At 47.5% G+C, this 26,981-nt stretch overlaps 1 protein-coding gene across 1 annotated transcript; it reads right to left on the bottom strand.

Moving 5' to 3' along the window:
* Positions 1-2,312: 2,312 nt before the first annotated feature.
* LOC142802998 (solute carrier family 2, facilitated glucose transporter member 8-like) lies at positions 2,313-26,889 on the bottom strand. Its single transcript, XM_075888091.1, has 5 exons — positions 26,713-26,889; positions 25,555-25,794; positions 24,093-24,275; positions 14,428-14,610; positions 2,313-2,990 (listed from the first exon to the last, which is right to left on the bottom strand). Exons 1-5 carry the CDS (start codon positions 26,887-26,889, stop codon positions 2,313-2,315), a joined length of 1,461 nt encoding a protein of 486 aa, XP_075744206.1.
* Between the last annotated feature and the right edge of the window lie 92 nt (positions 26,890-26,981).

Genomic DNA, 26,981 nt, shown 5'->3' with positions numbered 1-26,981 from the left:
CATGCGTTCCTTTGTAAGTAACCATCACCTCATCTATGCTCTGCTTACGTTCTGCCGGAATCTTTAAAAACTGCTCTCGAAGATTTTCAAAGAGGGGCCGCACCTTCAAGAATCGGTCACTGTTGGTGCCTTTGTCCAGATTATTGGCAAAGTGTACGTAACGCCTTATTGCCTGAAACCTTTTCAGGGGCATCACATCAGTGACATGGGGAAATCGGTCATCTAGGGACCAGTAGTCTTCGAGCGAGGGAAACTTGTATACTCCGATAAGCGCTAAAATGCCACGGCGAATTTCTTTAGCATTTGTTGCGATAGACTTCCCTTACTCTTGGGTGCCGTACAAGGTGGTCTGAAAGGTGATGAGGTCCACAAGCTTGTCTGTAAACATATACGGGAAGTACGCATAAGGTGACTTCACTTCATAAACCGGATCATGAATTTTTTTCTTGAACTGTATTTTGGGTATATCAACCTTGTCTCAGTTTCTTGGCTTTTTGGAGGTAACTTTGCTTGCTTTGTCTGAATAATCTTCATCGTCTGAAACGGGCACAAGGACGCGATTACGGCCTTTTGCTTTCTTTGATGGAGGGCATGACCTACTAGCCGACAATGGTAGTCTACAACGCTTTGCACTGGCTGTCGTGGAGCGATAAGGGCTACTGGTCATGCTATGGTCCTGGCTTGGTGGCGCTTCTGAGGTATCAGCGTGCAGTTTCATCACTTGGGTCATCATCACAAGAGTCAAGTTCTGAGTCACTTGGATGTAGCAGAACAAGAGCAACACCCCTGTCCATTCCGCGCTTTTCATATCAGATGTCTTTGTCCATTTCTGCAAAGAAAAAGATGAGTGGGTTCTACGAAAACCCTCTCGCTTTGTAGAATACAATATTCGCGGCACCAAGCTTTGATGGTGAAAAACGGCTGAGTATTTGTGGCTCAGACTGCACGCACAATAGCTTATCAGGCTTTATCTGTGATAAAATATTACAGCGCCAGTAATTAAAACGCTAAAAGCGCGCGAACCAAGCCATGCAGCAGCCATGCCACTCTACAACGCGCGCAGTGTTCCGCAACCCTTGCCTGGCAGCTCAACAATTTTGTCGACCGCGGTAACGGGCTGCTTTCTCAGCGTCTCGGCTAAACAACATCACGACGTTCATAGAGCAGGTTCCTCATACCTTTTTCTACGTGTTTGAAAAAATGTCGGTTTGCTTACCTTGTAAGAGCCTTTGAAAGCCGAGCCAGAATTCCGTCGTCGTGCAAAACGTCAGCAAACCGCAAACCGCTAGATTATTGTCAACAAGGCATTAACTGGCGCCCTCTGTCATCTTATTTACCAACGGGAATGAAGAGCATGTGCCCTGTGGCCACTAAATTTAGCGAAAAAAGCTCATGTTAGGTGCGCGTTATGAACAGGAGTGGTTTTTCCTTGGGTTTACAATATTGTTGATCTGCGGGTTAAAGAGTTAGGCAACACCTACACCTGCGAAGCTATTGACTGTTCGTGCTTTGTTTACTAATGTTGGTGTTCCCATCGTTGATGCACTTTGTTGAAGGAACAAATTTTTCGCTCACAACCACAGACGCTGACACCGACACAGACAACAAACTTTTTTGAAATGAGATCTCTTAACACCATCTATCGCGTTAATAGCCGTTCCATGTTTCGGTTTCCTTCCTGTTCTTTGGCGCAGTTATGTCGGCAGCAACATTCGCCAACTTAGGATCTGTGAAACAGAATGGAATATGAAGGTGGCCTTCGCAAATTGTTTTCAGCACTTGTCGGTGCTCCAGAAAAAAAATGACGCCATTGTCGATTCTGTTCAGCACGCACACCAATGGGGGCGCTAGCTTTTCCAGCAGTCATTCTCGCTACCGATTGTGCGAGCTCTCTGCATCATTATACAGTAAACGCGCAACAACATCACGAACACGTTTTACATTTTTGTTGTACCAATTTTTGTAAAAGAGGATCAACAACGTTTTTTTTCGCAATGACCTAACATTCCTAATCGCCTATACCGTGTTTTCGCATGGCGCATAGAAACGGTGTCCTAACAGTAGAATTTTTAACTAGCTCACCAAATTTTGGTTGGCTTTGTTTTTTTATATTAAACATGTGGAAGAGTGTACGTTTGTGGTATTGGGGGTGTAAACCAAAAAATAGAGACAAATTGCGAGAAAAAATGTACAAAACATGGCACCGGGTGAATACGTCAAAAGTACTTGCATTATAATATACGAATCTACTTAGTCACTTACTACAATCCAGCACACACTGCGTGCTACAGCAAAAAACGCGAAAATCGATGTTAAGTTTGTCTACTCGGAAGTTCTAAGCGCCCGCTACGAGCGCTGTCAGCGGCCGCCACTTTCCCGGCCGATGACGTTTTCTGGCCATCGACTTCAGGTGAAGACACGCCTTTCACGTTGTCTTCTTGGAGATCGTTGGCGCGGGAATGGTGATCGTGAGAGAAGTGGGATGAGACTGGGGACAACGCACATGATGGTTGTTTTCCCGGCGACGGCACTGACAGTTCTGAATGCACGGGTGATCCATGTGCGGAAGCTACTTGTTTCAAGGCAGGGGACTTTGGCTTCTCCTGTTTCTTCTTTTGCCCCTCCTCTTCTCCCTGCTGCGTGGCTGAGGATTGCGTAGGTTCATGGGCCACCCGGAGTTTCAGGGGTCTATCCTTCTGTCCTTCAAGCAAGATCGCCTCGAGGGAGACAGAGTCAGTATCAGGAAGAAGGAAGAAGGCACCGATGCCGTTCACGAGAGTCGAGCTGGCCGCGAAGAATGCCATAAGCGCCAGCGAGGTGGCCGAATAGCTGAACGTCCACACCAGGCTCATGACGGCTAGCGCCGACGCCCAGTAGAAGACGCAGGCGGTGCCAAAGTCGCAGCCCCCGCCTCGCAAAGGAGACAGTTCGATGGTGAGCACCCAAGTGGCGGGACCGACACCGATCGAGTATCCGACGCAGAAGGCGACCTGCAAACAAAGTCCGCGAAATGGCAAATTCTGGAGTTTGAACGCTGCAACAAATCCATGCAGAATTCACGTGAGTGGCACGTGTTTTGAAGGTTGTTCTTGGCTCCGTTTTCACGAGTCTAACATTGTCAGGAGCCCTTCATTCACATGCTGGCTGCCCCAAACCCGTAGATACGACATGATTCACATACATTTATGCATTGTTTCAGCTCAGCACTAATCGTGTCGAGTGTAACGATGATAGCTGTTGTGTCCTTACTTTGCGAGAAGCTTCCTCCTTTTTATATTTCGTACTGCGCGCCTTCTATTGGATACCCTCTATTCCTCTCAATCGTTTTTCCAGCTGTGAGTAGTAGCCTGGTCAAGAACCAACTGACATCCTGTCTTTTCATTTTTTTCTTTCTTCCCCTGCAAAAAAATAGCGTTCTCAGCGCGATATCAGCACATTTTTTGGCAGAGGTACACGCTGTTAACACTGGTACACCATGGGATGTACTGGCACTTCAGTGAGTGCACCCGGAAGTAGCTAGGTCGCACAGGAGCTGGCTTTACCGTTGAGACATTAGAGCTGACTAGCTTGGAAGCACTTGAAACGCTGGAATTTTCACTGGAATGCGCTTCTGGAGGCTGGAGAATGCACTGCTTCAGCCAGGGCTGCTTGCACGTTTATCTAGCGTGTACAGCATTTTGTTTTGCTATCATCCAATATGAAAGTCTTCATTCGATGGCGCTAACAGATGCTACCCTACGAGGTCTCGAGCATGCCTCACAATGTGTCGCTTAGCAGAGATACAATGAGCGCAAGACGTTCTTGATGTATGATTTGCTAAACTACTGTCATTTTTAATAGTTTTCATCGGAATAAGGAGAACAATATGGTAATAACATAAAGCAACCAACGCTGAGTATTACGTTTTCTCAGCACGCTGCATTTTTATAATGCACGCAGAGTCAAAAACAGCGTTATTATTGCGGTGATTGTGCGTGTTGCAGTAAATAATACACTTTTCTTATCATGTGACACGAGTATACTAATTTCCCATCAGTGATGTATTGTTTTAACGAATATGTGTTGCAGTGTTTAAAGCTTTGAGCTACAGGCGCCACTCCTAACAGAAACGGCAAATCGTTTACGCCGCAAGCTTGACATGACATAAATAAGCTCTCTCGACCGCTTCAATAACTTTCCCAGCAGAGGCGAACAAAACAGCGGTCGTTCAATATCGCCACACCGCAAATGCATGTGTGGCGATGCTTGTCTTTCTACTTGCTTCAGGTACAGTTTAGGTAATGGTTGAAATTATTACGAAGCTCATATGCAGAAACTTCAAGCGCCGCTACTCAGCTGCATCGAGAGCGGTCTTACCAGTGCCCCGTCCCAGCGAGCAATAAGCCTATCGTGTCTGACGCGTTGATTGATTGATTGATTGATTGATTTGTGGGGTTTAACGTCCCAAAACCACTATATGATGATGAGAGACGCCGTAGTGGAGGGATCCGGAAATTTCGACCACCTGGGGTTCTTTAACGAGCACTCAAATCTGAGTACACGGGCCTACATTATTTCCACCTCCATCGAAAATGCAGCCGCCACAGCTGGGATTTGATCCCGCGACCTGCGGGTCAGCAGCCGAGTACCTTAGTCACTAGACCACCGTGGCGGGGCATGTGCCTGACGCGTCGGTGTACATCTTAGCGCCGCTTCTTGCTTTAAGTACACACATTTCTAAAGTTTAAAAATGACTGTAAAATATAGTTCACACATCCGTTAACTTCAACCATTTTTCTTTCTGTGCGCGGGACAATGAGCGATGACGATCGATGCGCCGCGCTTTCAGCAAAGCATGCAGGCTGCCACCGAAACCTGCTGGCCGTACTAGCCTGTACTTCTAGAACTCGTATCTAACAACATGCAACTTCCAGTCGATGGTTTGGTACGCATTGATCCGACACAGTTTCATACGCTATGAGCGGATTGTATTAGTATTTTAAAGGGTGGTTTTTTTTAACTCCTATTCTCTATCTGCCACGCGTACTGCATACTTCCATGTCGTCGCTTGGGCGAGAATACTCCTTATTATTCGATTGTGTACGCACATATGTATCGAACAAGTTATCACAAAAGCTCTGTACAGGTTGACAAGTACCATGAGCGAGAAACGGCTATCAAAGAAAGCAAATCGGCAGTAAGCCGGCAATCTGTATCTGCTCCTACAGAGTCTATTTGATATTTTTCGGAATTAATATGTGAATTCCTCGAAACTCTTTGGGCTCTATGTCATTATACAAATGTCATTCGGTGACCGGCTGCCGTTCTCAAGTGTCGAATAAAGCCACATGCTATTGGAAAAGGAATATCGCGTCTATCTTGACAGTGCTGACTTATAAGCATGAAGCAGGATGGAATGTTCCTTGAATAAATAGTCATTTTACAAGCGTCTAAACCCATCTGCTGTGGTTTAGAGGGCAACAAACAGAAAAATTACCGCAGAACAGAAACAGAAAAATTCCCGCATCCGTCGAGCACTGCTCTACAGCACATCACGTTTGTTGTGTACTGTAATATAAATATTTTCTCCCTCCATTGTGAACTGGAACCGCAAGTAAGAAAGAAAGTTTGGCGTAGTATCAGAAGCTCGTTTAAATGCCTCTAAAAGTTTAGGACTGTGGTTTGGCTTGTGGGGTAACACACCGAACCACTTTGCAGGGATTAATTGGACAGGAACTCCTCCAACATACCTCGGTGTACCATTGCATGCATATAGATTCAGTGCGCATTACTGGAAGGAACGTGTCCCTAAGCTTGAACGACATGCCCAGACATTTGTGCCCTATCGACTTTCGATATTTGGGAGAGCTGAAGCTTGTAATACTTTCTTAGCGACAAGACTTTACTATGTATTGCAACTTATTCATTGCGCAAGATTCTATATACAACGCTTTCATCGAATTTTCGATACTTTCATATGGTCTTCGAATTTTGAGCCCATGCGTCGTGATAATATATTCAAGCCAGTTAGTGAGGGCGGGTTAGGACTAAAACACCTTTATCTATGGCAAATAGTGTCCCGATTCTTCTTTTTTCGAGACAATTCTCATCCTGTAATCCGTTCCTTCTTGCAGGCTACACTTGTTGATTGCTTACCAGATTTAATTGTTACATCCAACTTCTCCGAACGCCCATGCTTGTGTGGATTCATGCAGGAAGTTTACCTCGCAGTTCAGTTCCTTAAAGCTCGCTTCTCTGTAGAATACCTGTAATCAGTAACGCGCAAGGTGCTTTATAAGGACCTACTGAGTACACTCTTCCCATCTCCATTGTACCGTTCACTGTACGCCAATCTTCCTGGTCACGATGTGTTGAAGCGAGTGCGCAAAATGTACATTCCACCGAATTCAAAAACATTCTTCTATAAACTCCACTCTGAAACATTGGCGGTAAACACATGGTTAGAAAGAAAAGGTATTTTCATTCCGTCTGTTACCTGCTGTCTATGTGATGTGCCGGAAACGATTGAACATTGTTTTGTTAGCTGCAAAGATGCCATACTATTTTGGGATGTCCTTCAGCGAGCACTGAAAAAACGTTTCGTCATTAATTCTCACACAATACGTTATCTTCTGCCAGCAACACTTGATGAAGTACCATATGATATGTTTTTCCTCATGGGTTTGCACAGCTTGTGGAAGACACGAATGCAAGACCGCTATGCAGAGCTCACCACCTCTTCACGCGCACACTTCATTCAAATGGCTATCCACCTAAAAAACATCTACGACGAGCTAGACTTTAGACCGGACTGGTACTTCGTCTTAGAGAACTGTTTGACCTCACCCCTTTTTTGTTTGTATAACACGGTGTGAAGAACTCTTCATGTGAGGAACTCACGCTGTGTTAGCCATTTAGTTTTTTGAGTAACGCTTGAGCGCTTACTTTGGCGATTTGATTGTACTTTTGTTCGCTTGATATTGTCTTTATTGCCCAAGTACTTTATTAAATACCATGAAAAAAAAGAAAGGGGGTGGTATAGTGGATAGAGTACTCGGTTGGTGATCAGGAGGTGGCGAGCTCGAGTCCTGTTGGTTTTTTTTTTTCATGTAGCTTTATCTTCTTTTTTAAAGCGTAAATGCGCTGGGTATCTCTTGTTCTACTAATATATTCATTTATGGCGAACAGGCACTCGCGTTCTCACGCTGCAGATCCATTTGCGCTGTGTACCCAGCGCTTCCCAGAAACATGTGGCTTCAGCGTCCGAGTATGTAGTGCGATACTGGGCCCATAATACGGCATGGCACAGGAAACTGTTACGCGGTGGCACTCGGTTTCGCAACAGGGTTTTATTTCTTCTTCCTGACGGTTTTCCGCAGTTTCGGAAACTCTGACGACCAGAAGTTTTCATGGTGATTTATATCAAAAGGAAGTTATTGCGCACCGAGCGTACAGCAAGCCCACAGCTAGGCGATGGACGCAAGTAAATGTTAATGGCCGTACACTTATCATATAATTGCCTCAAAATAGGACGCCTGACCTGGCCACACGTTGCAGTCAGTTGGCAAATCATGGTTGCCATAAATATTTTTCATAAATAGTACTACGTATAAAGAGATCCCACTCAGCAAAGAGCTGAATAGAAAATACGCGCACTTCCTATCACACATTCGACGGTACACCTTTGATCACCTGAAAATACGCAGATGTTTTACACACTCGAACGTACCTTGCGTTTGAAGCACGCCACGTTCATGGGAACGTAATGAAGTCTAACCAGCTAGAATTCACACAGCACTATGGCGAAGAAATTATGACTACAATCGAGCATGTGTAACGATCTATTTGCCTTCAATAGAACGGAAGCTGTCGCCTCCTAACTTCATAGAAATGAAGCCACTGCGGTAATCGTTGAATACGCTAGGTCGTTTTAGATCAATGATGTCGTAAACATTACACTACTGTGTGAGGTATCTGTGATGACATAACATAAAACACCAATTTTATGCTCTATGTGGGTGAGAATGGCCTATATGGCTAATCATGCGGAATGATTGAAACCAGAGGCGCTAGTATTTCCTATAAACAACTTCACCAAAGTGAAGTTTCTGGTGTAACGCATAGGTGCTACTTAGTAAAGATGACGTTTAGTATTTTTTTTCCTTTCCCAGTTTGGTTTTTGCAAGACCTTATCTCAGCCAGTAACGACGTATGAAAAACCAGTAGTGTAGCCAGCTGACCAACTAGAAAATACACGGGAAAAAAAGTTTCGCGAACTGATCTCCACTGACCTGAAGGCTCGTTCACACCGAAGGCGGTGCGGAAAAGCGGGTGAGCCGGGTTTTCGAAGCGGCAACGCGGTGTGTGGGTGCACCTGTTCAGACCACACGCCTCCTTGGGCTGGCCGCAAGGATGAGGAAGCGGACATCTCACGCTTTTGCACACATGTCGCTATCACGTGGCAACGCTTTTTTCAAAGGTTGAACAGTGCCACCTTCGCGCCTCTGGCAAAGCAGCAAGCCTTGACGACGGCAAAAAGTTGCTCCGGGAGCAATCGCGCTTGCCACGTCGTTCTCTGCCTGCTTGGCCGCCTGGAGTGGAGGTTTTCCCCGCTTTCCAGTTTGCCACCTTATCGCTTTGGCCGACCGCCCTCGGTGTGAATGAGCTTGTCGGACCTAACACGGGAGGAGTCGCCCAGTGGACATGCTTGGATGTTGGCATCCAGACTTTAGATTGAAACCCCGCGGCCGCGAGAGCGGCGATATATGCAGCTTTCAGTCGATCAGCAGCTACGACGTCTTCACGGCCATTGATGTCCAGCGTGAACGTCTTAGGTGTACGATGGAGTACGCGGAATGGGCCATCATAGGCTGGTGTTAGTCGTGGCCGTATTTGGTCACGCTGAACGAAGACGTGACTGCAGTCATGCAGATCCTGACTGACGAAACCAGACTGGGTGTGTCGGTCGGCAGGAATCACAGGAGCAAGGTGCCGTAACGTGGTGCGCAGCTCTCGAATATACGTGGAGGCATCGTGAGTGGAAGGTGGCGATGATGCCTTAAAGAATTCTCCTGGAAGACGCAGGGAAACGCCATAGACTAGTTTGGCTGATGAGCAGCCGAGATCCACTTTCAATGCTGATCGCATGCCCAGAAGTACGAAGGGGAGGTGGTCGAGCCAACATTCCCTTGGCTGGTGAGCAGTGAGGGCAGCTTTCAGTTGTCGATGAAGCCGTTCGACCATGCCATTGGCGGAAGGATGGTAGGCAGTTGTGTGGATGTGTCGAATGCCCCGGATATTGGCAAGTGTGGTGAAAATGGCCGATTGAAACTGACGACCGCGATCAGTGGTGACGACAGAAGGGCATCCAAAGCGTGACACCCAGCCGTTTGTGAAAGCCTTGGCAACTGTTGGTGCTGTAATGTCGGAAATGGGAAACGCTTCCGGCCATCTGGTGAAGCGATCCACACATGTCAGCAGGTAACAGGCTCCTTGCGTTGACGGAAGAGGACTGACGATGTCGAGATGGACGTGAGAAACCTTGCGTCTGGAGGCCGAAACGGGGATGTTGCCGTAACAGTGTGACGGTGAACTTTAACGCGCTGCCACTCAAAGGCAGGTTCGCGCCCAGCGAGGGACATCAGCATTGATGCTTGGCCAAAGGAAACTAGATGTGACTAGCTTCTGGGTCACACGAATACCAGGATGGCTCATGTTGTGCAATTGATCAAAAATTGCACGACGAAAAGCTGAAGGCACGAAGGGCCGAGGGACACCAGTAGACGTTTCGCACGTTATTAATGAGGTTGAAAATGGAAGCGGGCACTCCGTGAACGATAGAGACGTGCATGAAGAGCGAATACGATGCAGCTCAGGATCGTTGCTTTGGGCAGCTGCTAGCTCTTCCATGTCTAGTGGTGGCAGGGTCGACAAGGCATCGATGCGGGATAGTGCATCAGCAGCAGCATTTTCCGGCCCATGTACGTGTCTGAGATCCACAGTGAACTCGGAAATAAAGCATAGTTGACAGATCTCCCGTGCAGTGTAATTGCTGTGATTGCGATGGAAGGCAAACGTCAGGGGCTTGTGGTCTGTAACGACGTAAAAGTCCCGGCCCTCCAATAAATGACGAAAATGTTTGATGGCGAAGTATACCGCGAGGAGTTCTCGGGCAAATGTACTGTATTTTGTCTCTGGTGGCTTCAGTTTTTGCGAGAAAAGCCCAAGGGGCTGCCAACCGGATACGTGCTGCTCGAGAACGGTGCCAACTGCCACGCTTGATGCATCGGTGATGAGACGAATTGGGGCATCAGGGACGGGATGTATGAGCATGGTAGCGTCTGCTAGAGCCTTCTTGGCAGTGCTGAAGGCAGATGCAGCGTCCTTGGGCCACTCCAGTGGCGCAGCCGGGTCTTTATTTTTAGCCAATAGGTCGGTCAAGGGCTTTAGGAATGTGGCGCACTTTGGAAGAAAGCGGCGATGGAAGTTTAATAGGCCCAGAAATTCTCGGAGTCTCTTCAGGGAAGTCGGTGGTGGAAAGTCTTGAATTGCCTTCACTCTGCTGGCGAGTGGTTGGATACCCTTTGGAGTGACAAGGTGGCCTAGGAACTCTATTGTAGCGACGCCGAAGATGCACTTATTGGGATTAATTACGAGGCCGTAATCATCCAGGTGGTGGAACAGGGTGCGCAGGTGGGCTTCATGCTCAGGCCCGGATGAGCTTGCTACACGGGTCATCAAGGTAGGCAAATACAAAACCGAGACCTCGCGTGACCTCGTTGATTGTGCGCTGATTGGTCTGTTCAGAGTTGCGCAATCCAAAAATTCAACAGACTGAAAGGGGTGGTGACGGCCGTCTTCGGAATGTCGGCGGGTTCTACAGGAATCTGATGGTAAGCCTTCACTAAGTCAATCTTAGAAAATATTGTGCACCCAGCCAAATTTGATGTGAAATTTTGTATGTGAGGAAGTGGATAGCGGTCTGGTAAGGTGTGGGCATTGAGAGCGTGGTAATCCCCACATGATCTCCAGTCGCCAGGATCTTTCTTCGGCACCATGTGGAGTGGCGACGCCCAGTTGCTGTAGGAAGGCCGCACAATGCCGAGTTCAAGCATGTGCTCAAACTCACAGCGGGCGATGGCGAGGCGTTCTCCAGACAGTCGACGGGGTCGTGTAAAAATGGTAGGTCCAGTGGTCCCAATGTGGTGAGTGATGGAATGCTTCATCGGTAGACTCTCTGGTGTGCGGCTTCGTGATGCTGGAAAAGTCGTCGAGTATTTTTGCATACGGCGAAGCAGGTGTGAGAGCTCGCAGTCCCGTTGGTGAGGAAGTACAGAGTACACCATTGATGTAGAGGCGGGTGTTGAGATCAATTAGGCGATGAGCATGCATGTCCACAGCAAGGTTGAAAAAACTGAGGAATTTAGCTCCAATAACTGTTTGCGAGACGTCAGCGAGGATGAAAATTCAGCGGAACGTATGGTGTAGTCCAAGGCCAAGTGTAAGAGAGCGTTGGCCGTATGTGCGAATGGCGGAGTTTTTGATCGCTTGGAGTGGGCAGGTCTGTTCGTGGCGACGGCGATCTGCACACGAGGCCGGGATGACGCTAACCTGGGCTCCTGTGTCGACTAGGAAGCAAACGCCAGTGATCTTATCAGAAACATAGAAAAGGCGGTATGACTTTCGACCAGTACCACTTGCCGCCGTCAGTGGCCGGTCGTTTCCTCACCAGGAGCACGGGCGCGTGCACTTGCGAGCAGAGGCACCGAATCGGCGGTGGTCCCAGCACACGGTTGAGGATGAAACGTCCCGCGGCGCGTCGGGTGGCCGAAGTTCTGGAGAACGCGGGGCGTCGAGGAGCGACTGTGTATCTGGAACCTGGATGACGGTCGACGATGCACAGGTACAAAGTCATCGAGGCGCCTGACAAGGGTGTCAAAACGGTTCTCGATGCTCGCGAGCGCCGGGTCTGCAGTGGTGGCCGATGGCGGTGGGGTAACGGCGTTGAGGCTATGTGCCCGCGAGTAGTCCGCCACTCGGTCAGCCATTTCAGCGAGTGTGTCTACTGGGACATCTCCTGCAGCTACGAGGACCGGAATTATGCTCTGCGGTAAGCGCTGGAGGAACAACTCACGTAACAGCTTAACCTCTTGAGGGGCGGAGGGGCCGCCAAGAAGCTGGCGCAAGCGTCGCAGGAGCTGTGATGGGCGACGGTCACCGAGCTCTGTAGCCGTGATGAGCTGTTGGAGTCTGCTGTGTTCGGACTCAGACTTGCGGGAAATGATAGCTGCCTTCAACGTGTCGTAGGGATGGCTCGGGTGCGGCGACGCTAAAATATCAGCTAAGTCGTCGGCTACGTCCGGAGGTAAGCAGGATACCAGATGCCAGTGCCTGGTCTGTTGGCTGTTGATTTGCCGTAGACGGAAGTGCGCCTCGACCTGCAGAAACCATGTGCTGGGGCTGTTGGGCCCAAATGGTGGCAGGTTGACATGTTGAATCGCAGCGACTGCAGCAGCGCTAGGTCTGGCGTCTTCTTGGGCGTCAGGACCGGTAGGATTGGTGGCAGAGCCGGCGGGATCCATGCGGGATGATCGGGGCTGTGTGTTCTTTATCGGGTCACCATTAACTGTCGGAGCTAACACGGGAAAGGTCTAGCCCTGACAGCGTTCAGTTTTCGAACTGATTTTTTTATTATCGTGCTGCAGCCGCCGCGCGGCCCAAATGCCAACTTCTTCTTCCTTGACGAGCGGCGCATCGAGGCGCTACAAGCTTTTAGTCAAAGGATCTCGTAGCTCTGCTCTAGAACTTAACTGTTGGGGTGTCTTACAGCAATTGTTCCGTGTGGGAAGAGCTGAAAAATATCACCTATATTAATTAGCTTGTTTTCTCTTCGTTCTCCTCCACTTCTACTGCTTCTTCGCTCCCAAAACACGTGCGCCCACTTGTGTGGAGTAAGATGCAATAAATCGGATGGGCGACAGATGAAGTAAAAAGGAAGAAACAACAGAAAGAGAAAGTGAGAGGTAAAGAGAAAGGCAGAACGAAAGCGAAAAAGAAATTCTTGGTACTAAAGTGTCATAGGTCAAGCGGCATTAAAACGCACATTCCCGCAACCTGAACGTGAGCACCTGGACCACTTGGCTATGCAGATATGCGAGTAGAGTATAGCATAGCCTTGTCTAGTGCAGCGTATTAAAGTGGTGTGAACAAAAAGTGGGGGTGAACAGGAGAGATGTTGGGTGGGGAAAGAGTAAAGCGTGATATCGCAAGGGATTCACAAAGATTCCAGGCAGATAACTATAACGAGAAACAGAAAGACGATGCAAGCACTGAAGATAGAAATAAAAAGAGGGACAGGGAAAGACAAGAACGACAAAGCATTCACAGCGAGAAAAAGAAAATATGTAATCAGGACAAAAAATAATAGAAAAGTAAAGAGAGACAAAGAAGGCCACCCAGCACCCAGGACATCTCGCACTGAACGCAGTTTATTGTATGGCACGATTCGTAGCCCTCCATGGGTGCTCAACTACTGTCATCACGCTGCGATCAGCATGCACGTGTGCATTGAATTTCCCACTGAGGCTTGAAGAAGTGGCAGGAGAGTTATTCTCGCCATACCATTTCACGCAATCGTATGTTGTCGTCAGCAAACGCATGAGCACACACACTCACACAAACAAAGCGAGAACAGAAGCCCTGTTCTCACTAATTATTCTATGGTGACTCGGTGATCACTCGATCACTCTCCTAGAGCGCTAAACCAAGAGACATGAAAAAATAAATGAAATGTCAAAAAAGTACCGAGCATAGAAGGAGATTTGAGCCTGGACCCTATGTGTGGCAGTCGAGTATTCTACCTCAGAGTGACGCTGGTGCTTGAAACTTACTCGCGAGAAGACACTATATATGTGTGTATCCTGTCCGGCAAGGAATCGTTCTAAACTATGGTGTATTACGTGGAATTAAAGTAAAACAACAACCAGTCATCATGCATTGAGAATTGGGCAACGAGTATATAGCTTCATTCTTCCCGCCCACTGCAAAACACTCGGGCACATTTGTTGGTAGTCATCAGCCACATGGAGTACCAAGAAAGTGCGCATACATGTATAGCGGGTACCTCGTTTTCCCACAGAAAGACGAATTTGTGATGTTCTTTTTCACAAAAATTAGGATTTATGACGTAGTCGATATTTTGCAGAAAGACAAGACATAAAACACTCTTGCCTTTTCCCCAAGACGACGCAGCACTGAGCCTTGAGATGAGGCAGTATCATAATCATCTGGGATTGTTTTTTCTTTTTCTCGAACAACAAGCTCAATCAAAAGGCATTTTACAGTATGGTTATTATGAGCATTTGCCACCCGCATAGTATATACTAAGCGATGAGCGTGCAGGCGAGTCTTTTTGAACGGTCTCAAACGTTGCAGCTCAATGTTGCGTACTTTGCACGCCTGGATGAGCAGATGTCCCAGCTCGCTGTCTACGTCACCGTGGGCATTTGCGAAGACCAAGTACATGCTTCCCAGCGCCGTCATGCTGCCCACGCAAATGGTCACCGACACCGCCAAGGGCTTTACGCGGCCGAAAAAGTCCAACATCTGAGAGGCCAGTCCGGTGCACACCAGCTGCATTGCGAACAAGAAAACAGCTAGCCTGGAAATGAAACATTCAGTAGTAACTAGAAGTATGATGCCTTCGCATTAGATATTGTGCAGCCTACTAATGCAGAAAGTGTGTGGTCGTCCAAGCTTTCAATTAAATGGTGCCCCATGAAAACATGACAGTGTGCTACCCTTTAGCGACATGACGAGATCTATTTACTATTTTGTTTCATTTCACAATTGTATATAAAGGTAATCGTAGTTACCAGGCTTTCTGGTGTATATGCTAACTTGAAGCCCCTTGCTTTATGTTCACCTCACTGGACGTGCTTTCTGGTGGCCGTAATACAGAATAAATACCACTTTATCTAGAACCATGAGAGATGAACGTGCAGCGAGAAAAGATCTTCGTTAGACAACGGCATGGAAACCTCCGGCGGAACGCAATATCACCCTCCACACCAGAGATGGTCGTACTGTACCCAGGGTAGACACCATCAAGGTCCTCGGCATGATCATCGAGTCCCGCGGAACCAACACCCAAACAGTACACAAGCTCAGGACTAAGACCGAGAATGCCATACGACTCGTACGTAGAGTAGCCAACAGGCACCATGGCCTCAAAGAAGACAACCTGCTGCGTCTCGTACACGCGTTTGTTTTGTGCCATTTTACGTACGTTGCCGCTATACACAAGTGGCTACGTGCTGAGCGCGATCAACTCAATGCGCTTATTCGCAAGGTGGTCAAACGAGCCCTTGGCCTCCCTATCACCACTCCAACGTACAAACTCCTCGAGCTTGGCGTACATAACACGCTAGAAGAGATCGCCGAAGCTCAGGAACGTGTGCAATTGACCCGACTCACTACAACCAAGGCGGGCCGCCATATTCTGCGTGAGCTCGGCTTCTTCTCCTCGAGGGCCAGGGACCCCCCAGAGTTGACTCTAATTCCCCGTGAAATCCGCGACCTTATTACGATCGCTCCCATACCACGAAATGTACACCCCGAATACAACAGAGGCAGGCGCCTTGCGCGGGCGACCGCCATTCTCAAGCGCATAGACATGGAAGCGGACAACGTCTCGTTCGTGGACGCCGCTGCCTATCGCAACAACCAAGCCTTCGCTGCGGTCGCGGTATCATCCGCGCAGCAGACTCTTACCTCAGCCACAATCCTCGCCCGAAACCCCGAAGTAGCGGAGCAAGTAGCTATAGCTATAGCTATGCTCGACAGCAAACGGGAATTCATCTACAGCGACTCCAGGCCGGCCATCAAAGCCTTCGAACGCGGAGTCATCTCCGACCAGGCGTTACGTATCCTGCGCAATGCGGACCCGAGTGCCCTGAAGCACCACACTGTCATCTGGTTCCCCGCCCATCTCGGCCAGGTGCCGGGTGCCCTACCCAACCTCAACGAGATCGCCCATGATGCAGCGCGCGCACTTACCGACCGCACTGCCACAGGGCAACCTCATCTTGCTGGGTTGGATACCAATCGGGATGCACCAATTACGTACAATGAAATTACAAAGCACTTTTACTTGGAACGCCGCATTTTTCCACCCCCACATCCGAAACTTAACCGACCGCAGGCATTAACCCTACGCCTATTACAGACACACACGTACCCAAACCTTGCCACGCTTCACGTTTATTATCCCGATGCATACCCCAGCGACACATGCCCATCATGTGGACACACAGCGACACTCGAACATATGCTCTGGGAGTGTAGAACAACTCCTCCCGACTCTACCTCAAGCAAGTGGGAGAGGTCCCTCAGGAGCTCACTTCTCGCCGACCAGCGATGGGCCGTCCAGCAGGCCCACGAAGCGGCCGCCAGGTACTCCCTGTCGGTCCCTACGTGGGAGACGCCCGCTACGCGCTAAGCGCGTCCTGCAGGACCGAAATAAAGTTTTCCATTCCATTCCATTCCATTAGACAACGGCAGCAGCTGAGAGAAATGATAGTTTTACGCGTTTACCTGGATAATCAATGTTAGTGTCGTCGCATAATCTTGCTATACGAAGGAAGAATATTTGGTTTATGTTAGAAATGGACATGTTTGTTGTGGGGCTGGTTCGTTTGCATCGAGAGTAGGTCACCGCGGTTAAATTATTTTGCTTTATTGACAGTGGGATCGATTACACGTGGCTGGCATTTTTATTCGTCGAGCATGACTCTTAACGCTTTGTGAAGTTATGTCGAAGTCTGCCTGGTTCGACAGTTTTGTTTCAAATGAGTGAGCTTAAAAGCAGAGGTTTATACTTGTACAAAGACGTGTGAGATAATTCTTACAGTGACAACTAGTATAGTCAGTCTATTCTATGGCTTGATGTAGAGTTTATCAGTGTGTACTGCCGCAGTTAAGAGCGCAAGCTTGCGGTTGCCTGAAAGCATCTGTGTGTCAATCGTGTGGCGCGTGTATGATTTGCGGCTTACCACATGTTTTGAACAGTTTATGTTTGCTGCAAGCCCACATAAGGAATAAGTGAATTTCATACGTTTTGTAGGGCGGTGATTTTGCATTTTTGAAAGAAATGTACTTCCTTAGTTCACAGGGAACGTTTCAGAAGAAAAATAGAGCAGAGAGATGGAACAGAGTGTGCTCTGCTTTTTCTGCTCAGTAGCCAGCCCAAGTAGCCACTCTTTTGCGGTGATTTTGCCAGGAGAACTATCTTGTATATCACTTTCTCCTTAAAAAATGCCTGAATTTCGGGTCGTTTTGGAACCTCAAGCAGTTTCACTAATTTGCCTGAAGTATTCGCTGTTAAGTTTAAGCAGAACCTACGTATCAGATCAGCCTTGGTAATATATTGGGCTGACAATCAAGTGTCTCTCGAGTTCAACATCATTAACTTCTAGGTGCACGCAGAAAACAGACACACGCACACATTCCTCTTCTAGCTCGTGCACTGTCCACCCATTTGCGCAGGGGAGGAGATACACGCATCGCACTCGATTTCCGGCGTTCACTAAGCAGCCTGTCAATGTTCTTCAATTCTACCACACCCTAAGCGGGGCAGGTTTGCTTATGTGGGTGACACGTCAATGTTGGACAAACAAGAGTTTAGAAAGATACATACACCACAAATGGGCCTGAGAAAGTAGGTGGCATCTTAATATAACACTCACAAAGAAATAGTTCAAGATAAAATTCTTTTAAAGACCAGGATGGAACTTTTGAGCCTGAGGCCCTTCACTCATAAGTGCAACACGTTAAGTCATTCATGCGTGTTTGTATGCGTCCTACAGGGAGAGGACGAGGAAAAATACTCTATTAAGGTGGTAAATTCGCGGCAACTATGGGTGGGGTTTTCAGCCTAGCAATCAGCAGGCTTTCTGAGTCCTCGATTTCCCGGTTCTTGCTTGCGAGCTGTGTATTGCACTTCCTCACGAAGCCCTTTGCAGTTCGGAGTCTTCAAACGGGGTGTGCTGGCCGAGCCGCACATTCCCACTACATACATGCTAGCCGGGAGCTCGTTTAACGCAACACTTTCCAGTGGTAGTAAGCACACTTCGGAGGCGTTTCGGCGTGGGAGAGCCTTGTTCACACTCGCCCATCAGAAGGTGCGAAGGAACTGCTTTAACGACATCGTTTGTGACACACTCTAGTACCACCCCGTCGGTTTTTTCGCACCGTATGGGCATAGGAGTCATAGGGCATTCGTTCTCCTATTTACAGGGCATGATCACCTGTGCTCGAGCAACTATCGCTAGTGGGAAGTTCAACAAATGGCTCATCGTTTTGGCGCACGTTGTGCTCATATTATGAAAGTTTGTGTTATATGCAAATAAAGCACGAAGGTCAGTTTGCTCACCGCAAATGTGGTGTCACGAAATGAGGGAGCTGCTTGCCTTTGTCTAACATTACGATTGGTTGTTTTCGCGGCAATATTCAAGCCCTTGCGTGGAAACGGCCACTTTCTTACAGGGCTGAATCACTTTAGGACCTAGCCTAGTTTTACGTTGATGAGATCATGGCATAAAACAGTTGCAAAATTCAAAACGTATACGAGAAACAAGAAGAGCTTTTACTGTAGTGTTCGACGTAGACATATAGGCTAAATATTAGGTAAGAGATCACCGTTCCGGTGAAAATAACCTGTCAAGAAGATATTGATAAGTTGCTTATTTCTAAAGTATGCCTGTATGATGAGGCTTCTTGAGGAAAACACAAAGGCACACGTTGCGCACTATATGTCTCAATAAATTACGCAGAACAAAATTGTATATTGCCTCCAGTACAATGACGGATTCTCGGATTCACTTTGAGGCATTCTCTCTCCTCCAGTCACTTATGGATCCTCCTTGAACTGCCTAAGGTTACTATAGGTTAACACTACCATATACACTTTATGCCACTCAATTTTCATTATATGGTCCAACGCTCAGGTAGCAAACCTGCTCACCTATTTGTTATACAGGGCTTCACCCACTTGTCAAGATTCATTTCTCGGAGATGCTCGAATTGTTTTAGATGTGAAAAATATTAGGATCGAGCTCAATCTGGTATGTGGCGTGACCATCCTTACTGCGCATGTGCATCCCCTCTCCCATCTCTGCTCTCCTTGTTGGCTCTCCCCAATCTTGCCTCATAATGCCGACAACGTCTGCCAGTCTACCCTTCCTCCTCCCTATCTCACCTCTAGGAATCCCTCTCCGCAGCGTTTATACACTCATTTCGCATGCGCGCCCGCTCCCCTTTTCTTCTATGCTCCCTTCTCTCGCCTCTACGCATCCCTCCCGCGGCGTTTGCATCTCCATTGCGTATGCGTGTCCGCTCTTCTCTTACTCCCCCTCGATCACCTCGCAACGTTGATGCAGGCACCACCTGCTAGTGAGTTTCTTTATTAAAAAAAGAACAATGGTTGCTCGCGCTGCACCACCATTCACTCTGACTATCAACCTCCAAGGTGGTGCCGGTGGCACATTTATTATGTGCGTTACATCGCGTCACCTACCATTTACTCCCGGTACATAGATAGAATGAAGTTTTTTTTTCATCTTTCTCTCTCTTGTTGAACAACGAACACTTGCAGCACGCATGTTAACTAAAAGTGAACTGCGGATATCTGTGTCCAATCTCCGTCCTCTGTCTCTCATTGCCACTTAGCAGTGCTTGGCATGTTTCAGTAGGAAACAATGGTCAGTCAGTGCGTGGTTTCCGCCTTTCTAGGCTTCCCTCTTGTGCAACGCCGCAATGAGCGTCAACACCGCAGCCCGTGTGAGCGTTCGCGCCCGGTGCTTCGCATTTACCGATAATTCCCTTTAGTGGGAGATTTTGTGTTTGTTTCCTTCTTGCTGGCTAAACACACAAGCTTCGAGAATGTGAAAGTATCGAAACCAGACCAAAGCGTCGGACCCGTGAAGCAAACCAGTTTATAATGTTAGCGCTTCCTATGCAGGTTTTATTTCGGGCTCAATAAATAAACACCTCTATGGTGAAAGATAGAGCACGGCTCCCATGAGGTAAAGCTAGAAATTCAGGACAATTTTTTTGGCTGTACCCTCATTGGTCTCGGAATTAGGTATGGCGATGGTCAAGCAAAGAAAAGCAGTGATTCTGGTGTCACTGTTTCCTGTACCTTACCATAGCCGCACTGGTCACCTGCATGATTAGCTCCGTCGCGATGGTCTAGTGGTTAAAGTACTCGGCTGCTAACCCGCAGGTCGTGGGATCGAATCCCAGCTGCAGCGGGTGCGCCTCCGATGGTGGCGGGTATATTGTAGGCCCATGCACTCAGATTCGTATGCACGTTAAAGAACTTCAGGTGGTCGAAATATCCGGAGCCCTCCACTATGGTGTCTCTCATAATCATATGGTGGTTTTGAGACGTTAAAACAAACATATCAATCAAATCAAAACCTTCGTGGTTACAACCACAGTAGTGGCTATATGGTTAGAGCGTCCGCTTCCTATGTGGAATGTGCCGGGCTCGATTCCGAGTGCTGACCGGAAACACACCAGCTTTTCTGAATGCTTAGAGGAGTACACAGACGTGGCGCTCGGATGTTGAAAGGTACCCCTGTAAGCTTCTGCGGAGGTCCCTGGGCGTCCCTTAATTCACCACAGCCTTGGTGCAATCGTTCAGCATCCACCGCTGCCATGGGAGACAGAGAGTTGCGGCCGCCAAGCGCCTACGGGTTAAACAGATGCAAGCGCACTTCCGGCCTGGTGCTCGGTAGAACGAAGCTATAGTCGCTTGGCAGAACACCCACCCCGCTGCAAATTTGCGGCCTGACATCATCAGACCGAAAGTTAGGGTCATTTTCTTCCTTTTTGTGTGTGAGAAAGAACCAGAACACTAGACCAAGAGCTGTATGCTCCATTTACATCTCGTTCCTCAAAGGTCTTTTTTCTCCTTTTCCATGTCTCCATTTTGCCACCCGTCTGCAATCATCAGCAACATATTTCCAAGGGGCCAAGGCGATCACTAAGCAGTGAAGTCTCACTGGCTTGCATCCAGAATATACACTAACTGACGAGTCGCTTTGTCTGCCTTTCCAGAAGACAGTCACCCCCAAAAGATTCATGCAGTATTGTTCTTTCTTGAGTGTACTGACAACTCTGTCCGGCTATCAAAAAACTGAACGTGCTCTGTAGTCATACATAGGCTCACAGCAGCTAGGCCTTCGGCCTTTAGACCATTGCACAAGTCACCGTCTCGATGTGTGTTCTGCCGATATTATGACGCGTTCTGGCAGATCACCCCACCAAAAACATTACACGAGCTTTCTCTGCGCGCCTGGTGGACTATAGACGACGAGTAGAGGCTGCTTAAACTCAGCGGTGGCCTTTGAACCACTCAGCAGAGCATCTTTGTGGCAGGGACGACCTCGCGCATGCGACGACGCCTTCGACAGATCACGAAGATTTCTCATACTAGCATCTTGGCGGATGACTGCATATGGAGGCGTGCAATAGACATTACCGTGTGACTAAGGTGCTTCAACTTGCACTGCATGTTCTTCCTTAACATCTACTGTGATTGCAGCGCCAGTCTACTTCAAGAGTTCGACCTCTTCAACCAGTTGTATTGCACTTGCAGGCAGCACATGGCTAATTTGTGGTTGTCACTGCCTGAAAGTATTCCTGTAACTTTCCTTTTTAGTTTGACCTGGTGGCACCCACCTATCTTGATGATGCCTTGTTCAGCATAGTCTTTTTTTTCAGTAGATAGCTCGACTCCGATGACGTTCGATCGCCGCCGCATCGCACAAGCATCGCAGTCAGGAAGGAAAGGTTTACTGCAGCGCAAATATGAAACGCTAGGTTGTGAACTTTCTTCTGCTTTCATTGTTCTCTTAACGGTTCATCAAAGTTCATTTTCACGACTGTCAGAGAACCGGACAAGCGATTTATCATTTCATTTGCACCTAAGATGTCAAACCCAAGTAGTGCACTTATTGCCTGTGAGCGCCATATGTCGGAATGATATTTGTCTGCGACTTCATGGCTTTTCTCGCTTAGGAGCCCCAAGATATTACAGTTAACCAGTGATCGTGTGACCGTACACGCATCAGGTACATCTAAAGTCTCCACAATCACCGCTCTGTCCCTCCGTTGGCCCCTAGGAGTCGAAGCTACCTGTATACTGTGCGTTACTTAAGAGGGCTGCTTCGAAATTCCGAATATGACCAACAAAAGTTGTTCACTTCCGATAACCGAGCGTCTCAAGTACCTTGAGAGATTTGCTCGAATGAATGTGCGCTGGCTGATACTCTCGGGGAGGGTGCGTAAGAGACGTTTTCGTGTCCCGTACTCAACCCACTCTCGTTCTCTTTGCAGGACTGCATGCACTCAGCTCAGGACACTTGAGACGGGTGTCGCTGAAGCAGTTTTCGTGCCTCGTCCGGTGTTCTAAGTTCTGAAGTGATCCCAGAAGGACTGCCGATCGCGTAGTGCACCGGAAAGCATACAGACCTGCAGGTTCACGAGGACCACTTGACAATCATGCGGCACGGTTTCTTCACTTTCGGCATGTCTGCTACTCGAAGTGAGGAGTTACTAATTTTGTGTGTTAATGTGCTGGCACTGCCAGCGTCGGTGCTCGTTTCCCGCGGCACTCAGCCCTGTCGCTTTGCTTGCAATCTCTCGGAGGAAGAACCAGGCTCGAGACACAGCGTAGACCTTTCGATTGTACTTTTGCGTGGCCTCGGGCTCTACTTTGTAAGCGTCGTCGTCAATTGCGTTGCGTCGAAGATTTTCTTATTCAGGTGGACGAGCTCTACATTCTTCTGCAACAGGTAGGCAACACGAGCGTCCACTTGAGCAGCATTAGTAACGGAGGTCTGCAGCTAATCGGTCAGGAGCGTAATATATTGTGTGGCGCTGGCCCTGACAACGCCTAAGTTCTTGCGCTGCCGCTTGACTGATGTCATCGATGCAAGAAGTCTTGGAAGGGCGAACACCGGGAGATTTCGGCTCCGGAATCATTGCATCGTAAAATTAAGCTCATAATTAGAGAAATAAAACAAATGGTCGAAATTCATGCAGTGTCTTCACATCTAGGTAGAGCGAAGGTTTTTATTTAAATATTGATAAAGGGCGTGAACGAAGAGCTATAGAATATTTTTGCAAAAGTTCAAAAAGCGTGAAGAGATTCCTTACTGGCGTAGTATATCTGTCCGGAGGACATAGAAAGGCACTGTACAATAGTATGTATATTTATTGACAGTAATTATTATCTCGCATAATAAAAAGCTACTTTTGGTACATCAGTTCACTAATTACGTGCATTTTGTGCAATTTATATGGGGTGACGTTACAACATAACGCAGGCACTTAGTCGCCTATTTGTCGAACAACTTCTTAATATGCCCGGAGTAATACCAATGCCACAGGCACTAAGCCACTAGTTTTAAAAATCTGCACATTTCTTGATGCCCTTTTCGTGTAGCCTACGATGGTAATACATGAAGCATAAGTACAAATGCCTATGATATTCAGAATATTTCGGAAGTTAATTCGAGCAATTCATGAAAATGCTGTATGTAATTCAAACGAGTTACACCTATACTGGTGTCCTGAAACAGCATAAATTGTAACACAGTTTTAAAAGTCGTGTCTCATATAACAAAATCTTTCATGTAACGAATATTTAAGTCTATTCAAACATATTTTTCATAAAACGAGAAACATAAAAAAACATATTGCACCTTGCCTTTTTTAAAAATGACACACTGTTACATTATTACTCAAACTATCGCGCCCTAACGGCAATTGCTCAAGTGTTCCGCCAAGCCAAAGTAGTCTCAAAGCTTATCTGAGCCATCTACAGTGAAGCAACATTGTAGGATATCGATAAAAAATAAATAAATTCGTACTTTTGCTAATTACAAGGAGAACATGATTATGAGCTGTACCATACGTATCAGGCAACGCAAGATTTTAAGTATGCCACGGCGCGTAATCCCACGTTTCAGGCAAATACTCCATTGCTCTTAGGGCAAGGTATATAGGCTCAGTTGCATGGGATACCAGCGTTCTAAGCTCTGTACCTGCACAATCGCAAGTGTGACGTAGATGCCACGCGACGTCAACGATGACGTGGTATGCATGGGTCCGGTGGCGAAGCTAAGGATCATGTTGACCCCGGAGAACTGCTGCAGCACTATGATCATCACGGCGAGCATGTAGTGGCGGAGCGAAGTCGGCAACTTGACGTAAATGACTCCAATCTCCTGCAGCGCAAATAGAGGAGTTATTGAAAAGAAACTGACAACAGACATCAGATATAGCAGATGGCTTTATAGTAAAATGACGGTCGATCATAAATAAAAGGTGCGAGCTTCCATTCAGCGATTCACGTTCTTTCCGCGGTGGAATTCACTCACTGGAACAACACATTGACAACGACAATGAATGCCAACGAAATTGAATGGATAAAAAATGACCAAAGCACAGCGGACAGCTCCCACTTTGGAACAGTCAGGGCAATCCAGATCGCCACATCGTGGGCCCTCTGCACAACCCAAAGTAAGCCCTGAGCTCATTGCTTTTGTTGATGAATAGCCACTTGTCTTCATTGAATTGGTCCGCTTCGTAACGGGGAGAAACGCCACAGCATGTGGTCTAGGTTAGCGAATGCGATGCAGTGCCTGCAGGAGCCATTGTGACAAATGTAGAGATAAATTTTCTGCAATAAATCTGGGCTGAGATACGAACCCACCTGCAATCATCTGGAAGTCGACGCCTGTGCTCCATTTAACTTTTTGTTATGAATGGGGATGTCTCCCCTGCCGAGATGTAAATGCTGTGCGATTGCATTATAAATGGTACGTTGATCTCTTTTTTCACAACTGCGGGCTGGCGGGGAGTTTCCCACGGTCACGAAAACCAAGACCTCGTAGCTTGGCGGGGCCCAGCTCAATCAGACTTGTTATCCCATTTAGGCGGCGAGCCACGCGAGACTGCGGCCGGGTGTTGCTTTTGTCCTTCAGTATGCGATAGACTTCCTTACAACAAACGGGTCGTACTTTTTTATAAAGCATAAAAGGAAGAGCGTTACAGGTGCTGGTACCTTAGTGGTGCTGCAAATTCCTTTGTGAGTGAGTCGGTCATGGGGCAGTGAGAAGATATACACTCTCATCGGCTTCTTGCGAGGCACGTTCGATGAGATGAAGCACCAACAGCGTATATATTTTGGTGAGGTGAAGGTAGCGGATATATATATAAAGAGGATGATGGAGCTTCAATGCAAAAGGCCTTTTAATATATTTTGCTATAGCAACTGACGTAGCCAGTGCCAACGCCAGCCCTCGCAGAACGTCACTTGTTTCAATCGCAATAAAACGCGGCAGGCGTCTGCAGCTGTACTTTCTATAGTGTGCCATAGCCGCATTGGCTAACTAGAAAATTATGACTTCCCAAAGAGTATGCCGCTTGCTACGGCAATGCTTTATTTTAAGTGAAACTTCTACCAACAGGCACTTTTGAGTTATCAATAAAACACGACCTTACCTGCAGTTCAACATCTGCCTGCGAAGTGATGAAGCGTATCCGCCTCAACGCTACCTGGGCCTCGTCGTGCTTGCCTTGTTCCATAAGCCAGCGGGGAGACTCGACTGCTCGCATGGTGAGCACCACAGACAGGGCAGATGGCACTGCGCACCACAGGGCTATCCGCGACCAGTCCGTGAACTGTGCCACCACGTACGTGTATAGCGTGCCCGCGACTATGCAAGTCTGTATTGTCCCACACTGAGATTTAGGCAATATTTTAAAGAAATTTAATAATATATTTGTAGCACCTGGAGATAGCGAAAATAGACAAGTATACCATATTTATTCGCTCATAGCTAGCGCAGGCACACATATCCCACTGCACTTGACACCATCGGAAGTTCTTGCAATAACTGTCGTCGGCTTCATGAGTCTCGTTACGGAACATTTCATGCTAGGCTAGCGACTTCACACAAGAGAGATAACACTTTAATATGGCATGGTATGGAGAACTTTATTGATAATAATTTGATGGTCCTAAACGATTTTAGAGTTCACTCCAAGCTTTTTTTAGAGTTTACGTCGAATAATAAACCTTTTCAACGAGGTCTAAAAACGAAAAGTGTGGATTCGGTTCGGACTCAAATATTGCATTCCTATGGGTATTGGTTATCCAACTATTTGCTCAGAAATCCTTGACACTAATCTTCTCTCTGAATTATCAGAAAACTGCGTGCACATTTTTCACTCTGCACAAAGCTACCAATCTAAACGTGCTGATGTAAAATATTCCCTTCAGCAACGTTTAATGAAGTGCACGGAAAAATTCATTTACATTTTATATGCCGACATGCATTGTGCCCATCACTCGTTTCGACTGCAAGTTTCCTCAGCTTATTAATGCGGCCACGTTATCTTCCATTGTGTTGCACACTCACTTTGACTGTGAGAATAGCAACGAAAAATGTTGAGGTTTAATGACCCCTAACCCTGATGTCTTCAAGGGAGCTATAGTGGAGTTCTCTGAAATGTTTCACCATCTGGCGTTTTTCAATTGCATGATTAGGCAGTTTCTTTTGGCAATATTGTATATTATATTCTTTCTGACAGAACTGCTTGCTTGTTTTTGCTTATTTCTGCATGTAGGCGCATTCGCTTGTCAACAATAATCAGCACCTGCTTTCCGCGGTCCTTGGCTGTCGCTATTTCAGCGATGTACGCAGGCACAATGAGCGAGACGACACCTGTGGAGACGCCAACCATGAACCTTGCTACGTAGAGGTTCCAGGAGTCTGCGGGTGCCCTAGCGATGACTAGCCATGCGCACAATGAGCCCAAGGAACCGATCGCCATTGGCCAACGGCGACCGAGCCAGAATGCCAGGCAACAACCCCATAGCACTACAAACATGGCACCCAGTGGCAACAAGGAATCGAACCTGCATG

The sequence above is a fragment of the Rhipicephalus microplus genome, chromosome 3, assembly GCF_043290135.1.
Source record: "Rhipicephalus microplus isolate Deutch F79 chromosome 3, USDA_Rmic, whole genome shotgun sequence".
In the NCBI taxonomy this organism is placed as follows: Eukaryota; Metazoa; Arthropoda; class Arachnida; order Ixodida; family Ixodidae; genus Rhipicephalus; species Rhipicephalus microplus.
The sequence above is the reverse complement of the archived record's forward strand: the minus strand, read 5'-3'. Positions and strand labels throughout refer to the sequence as shown.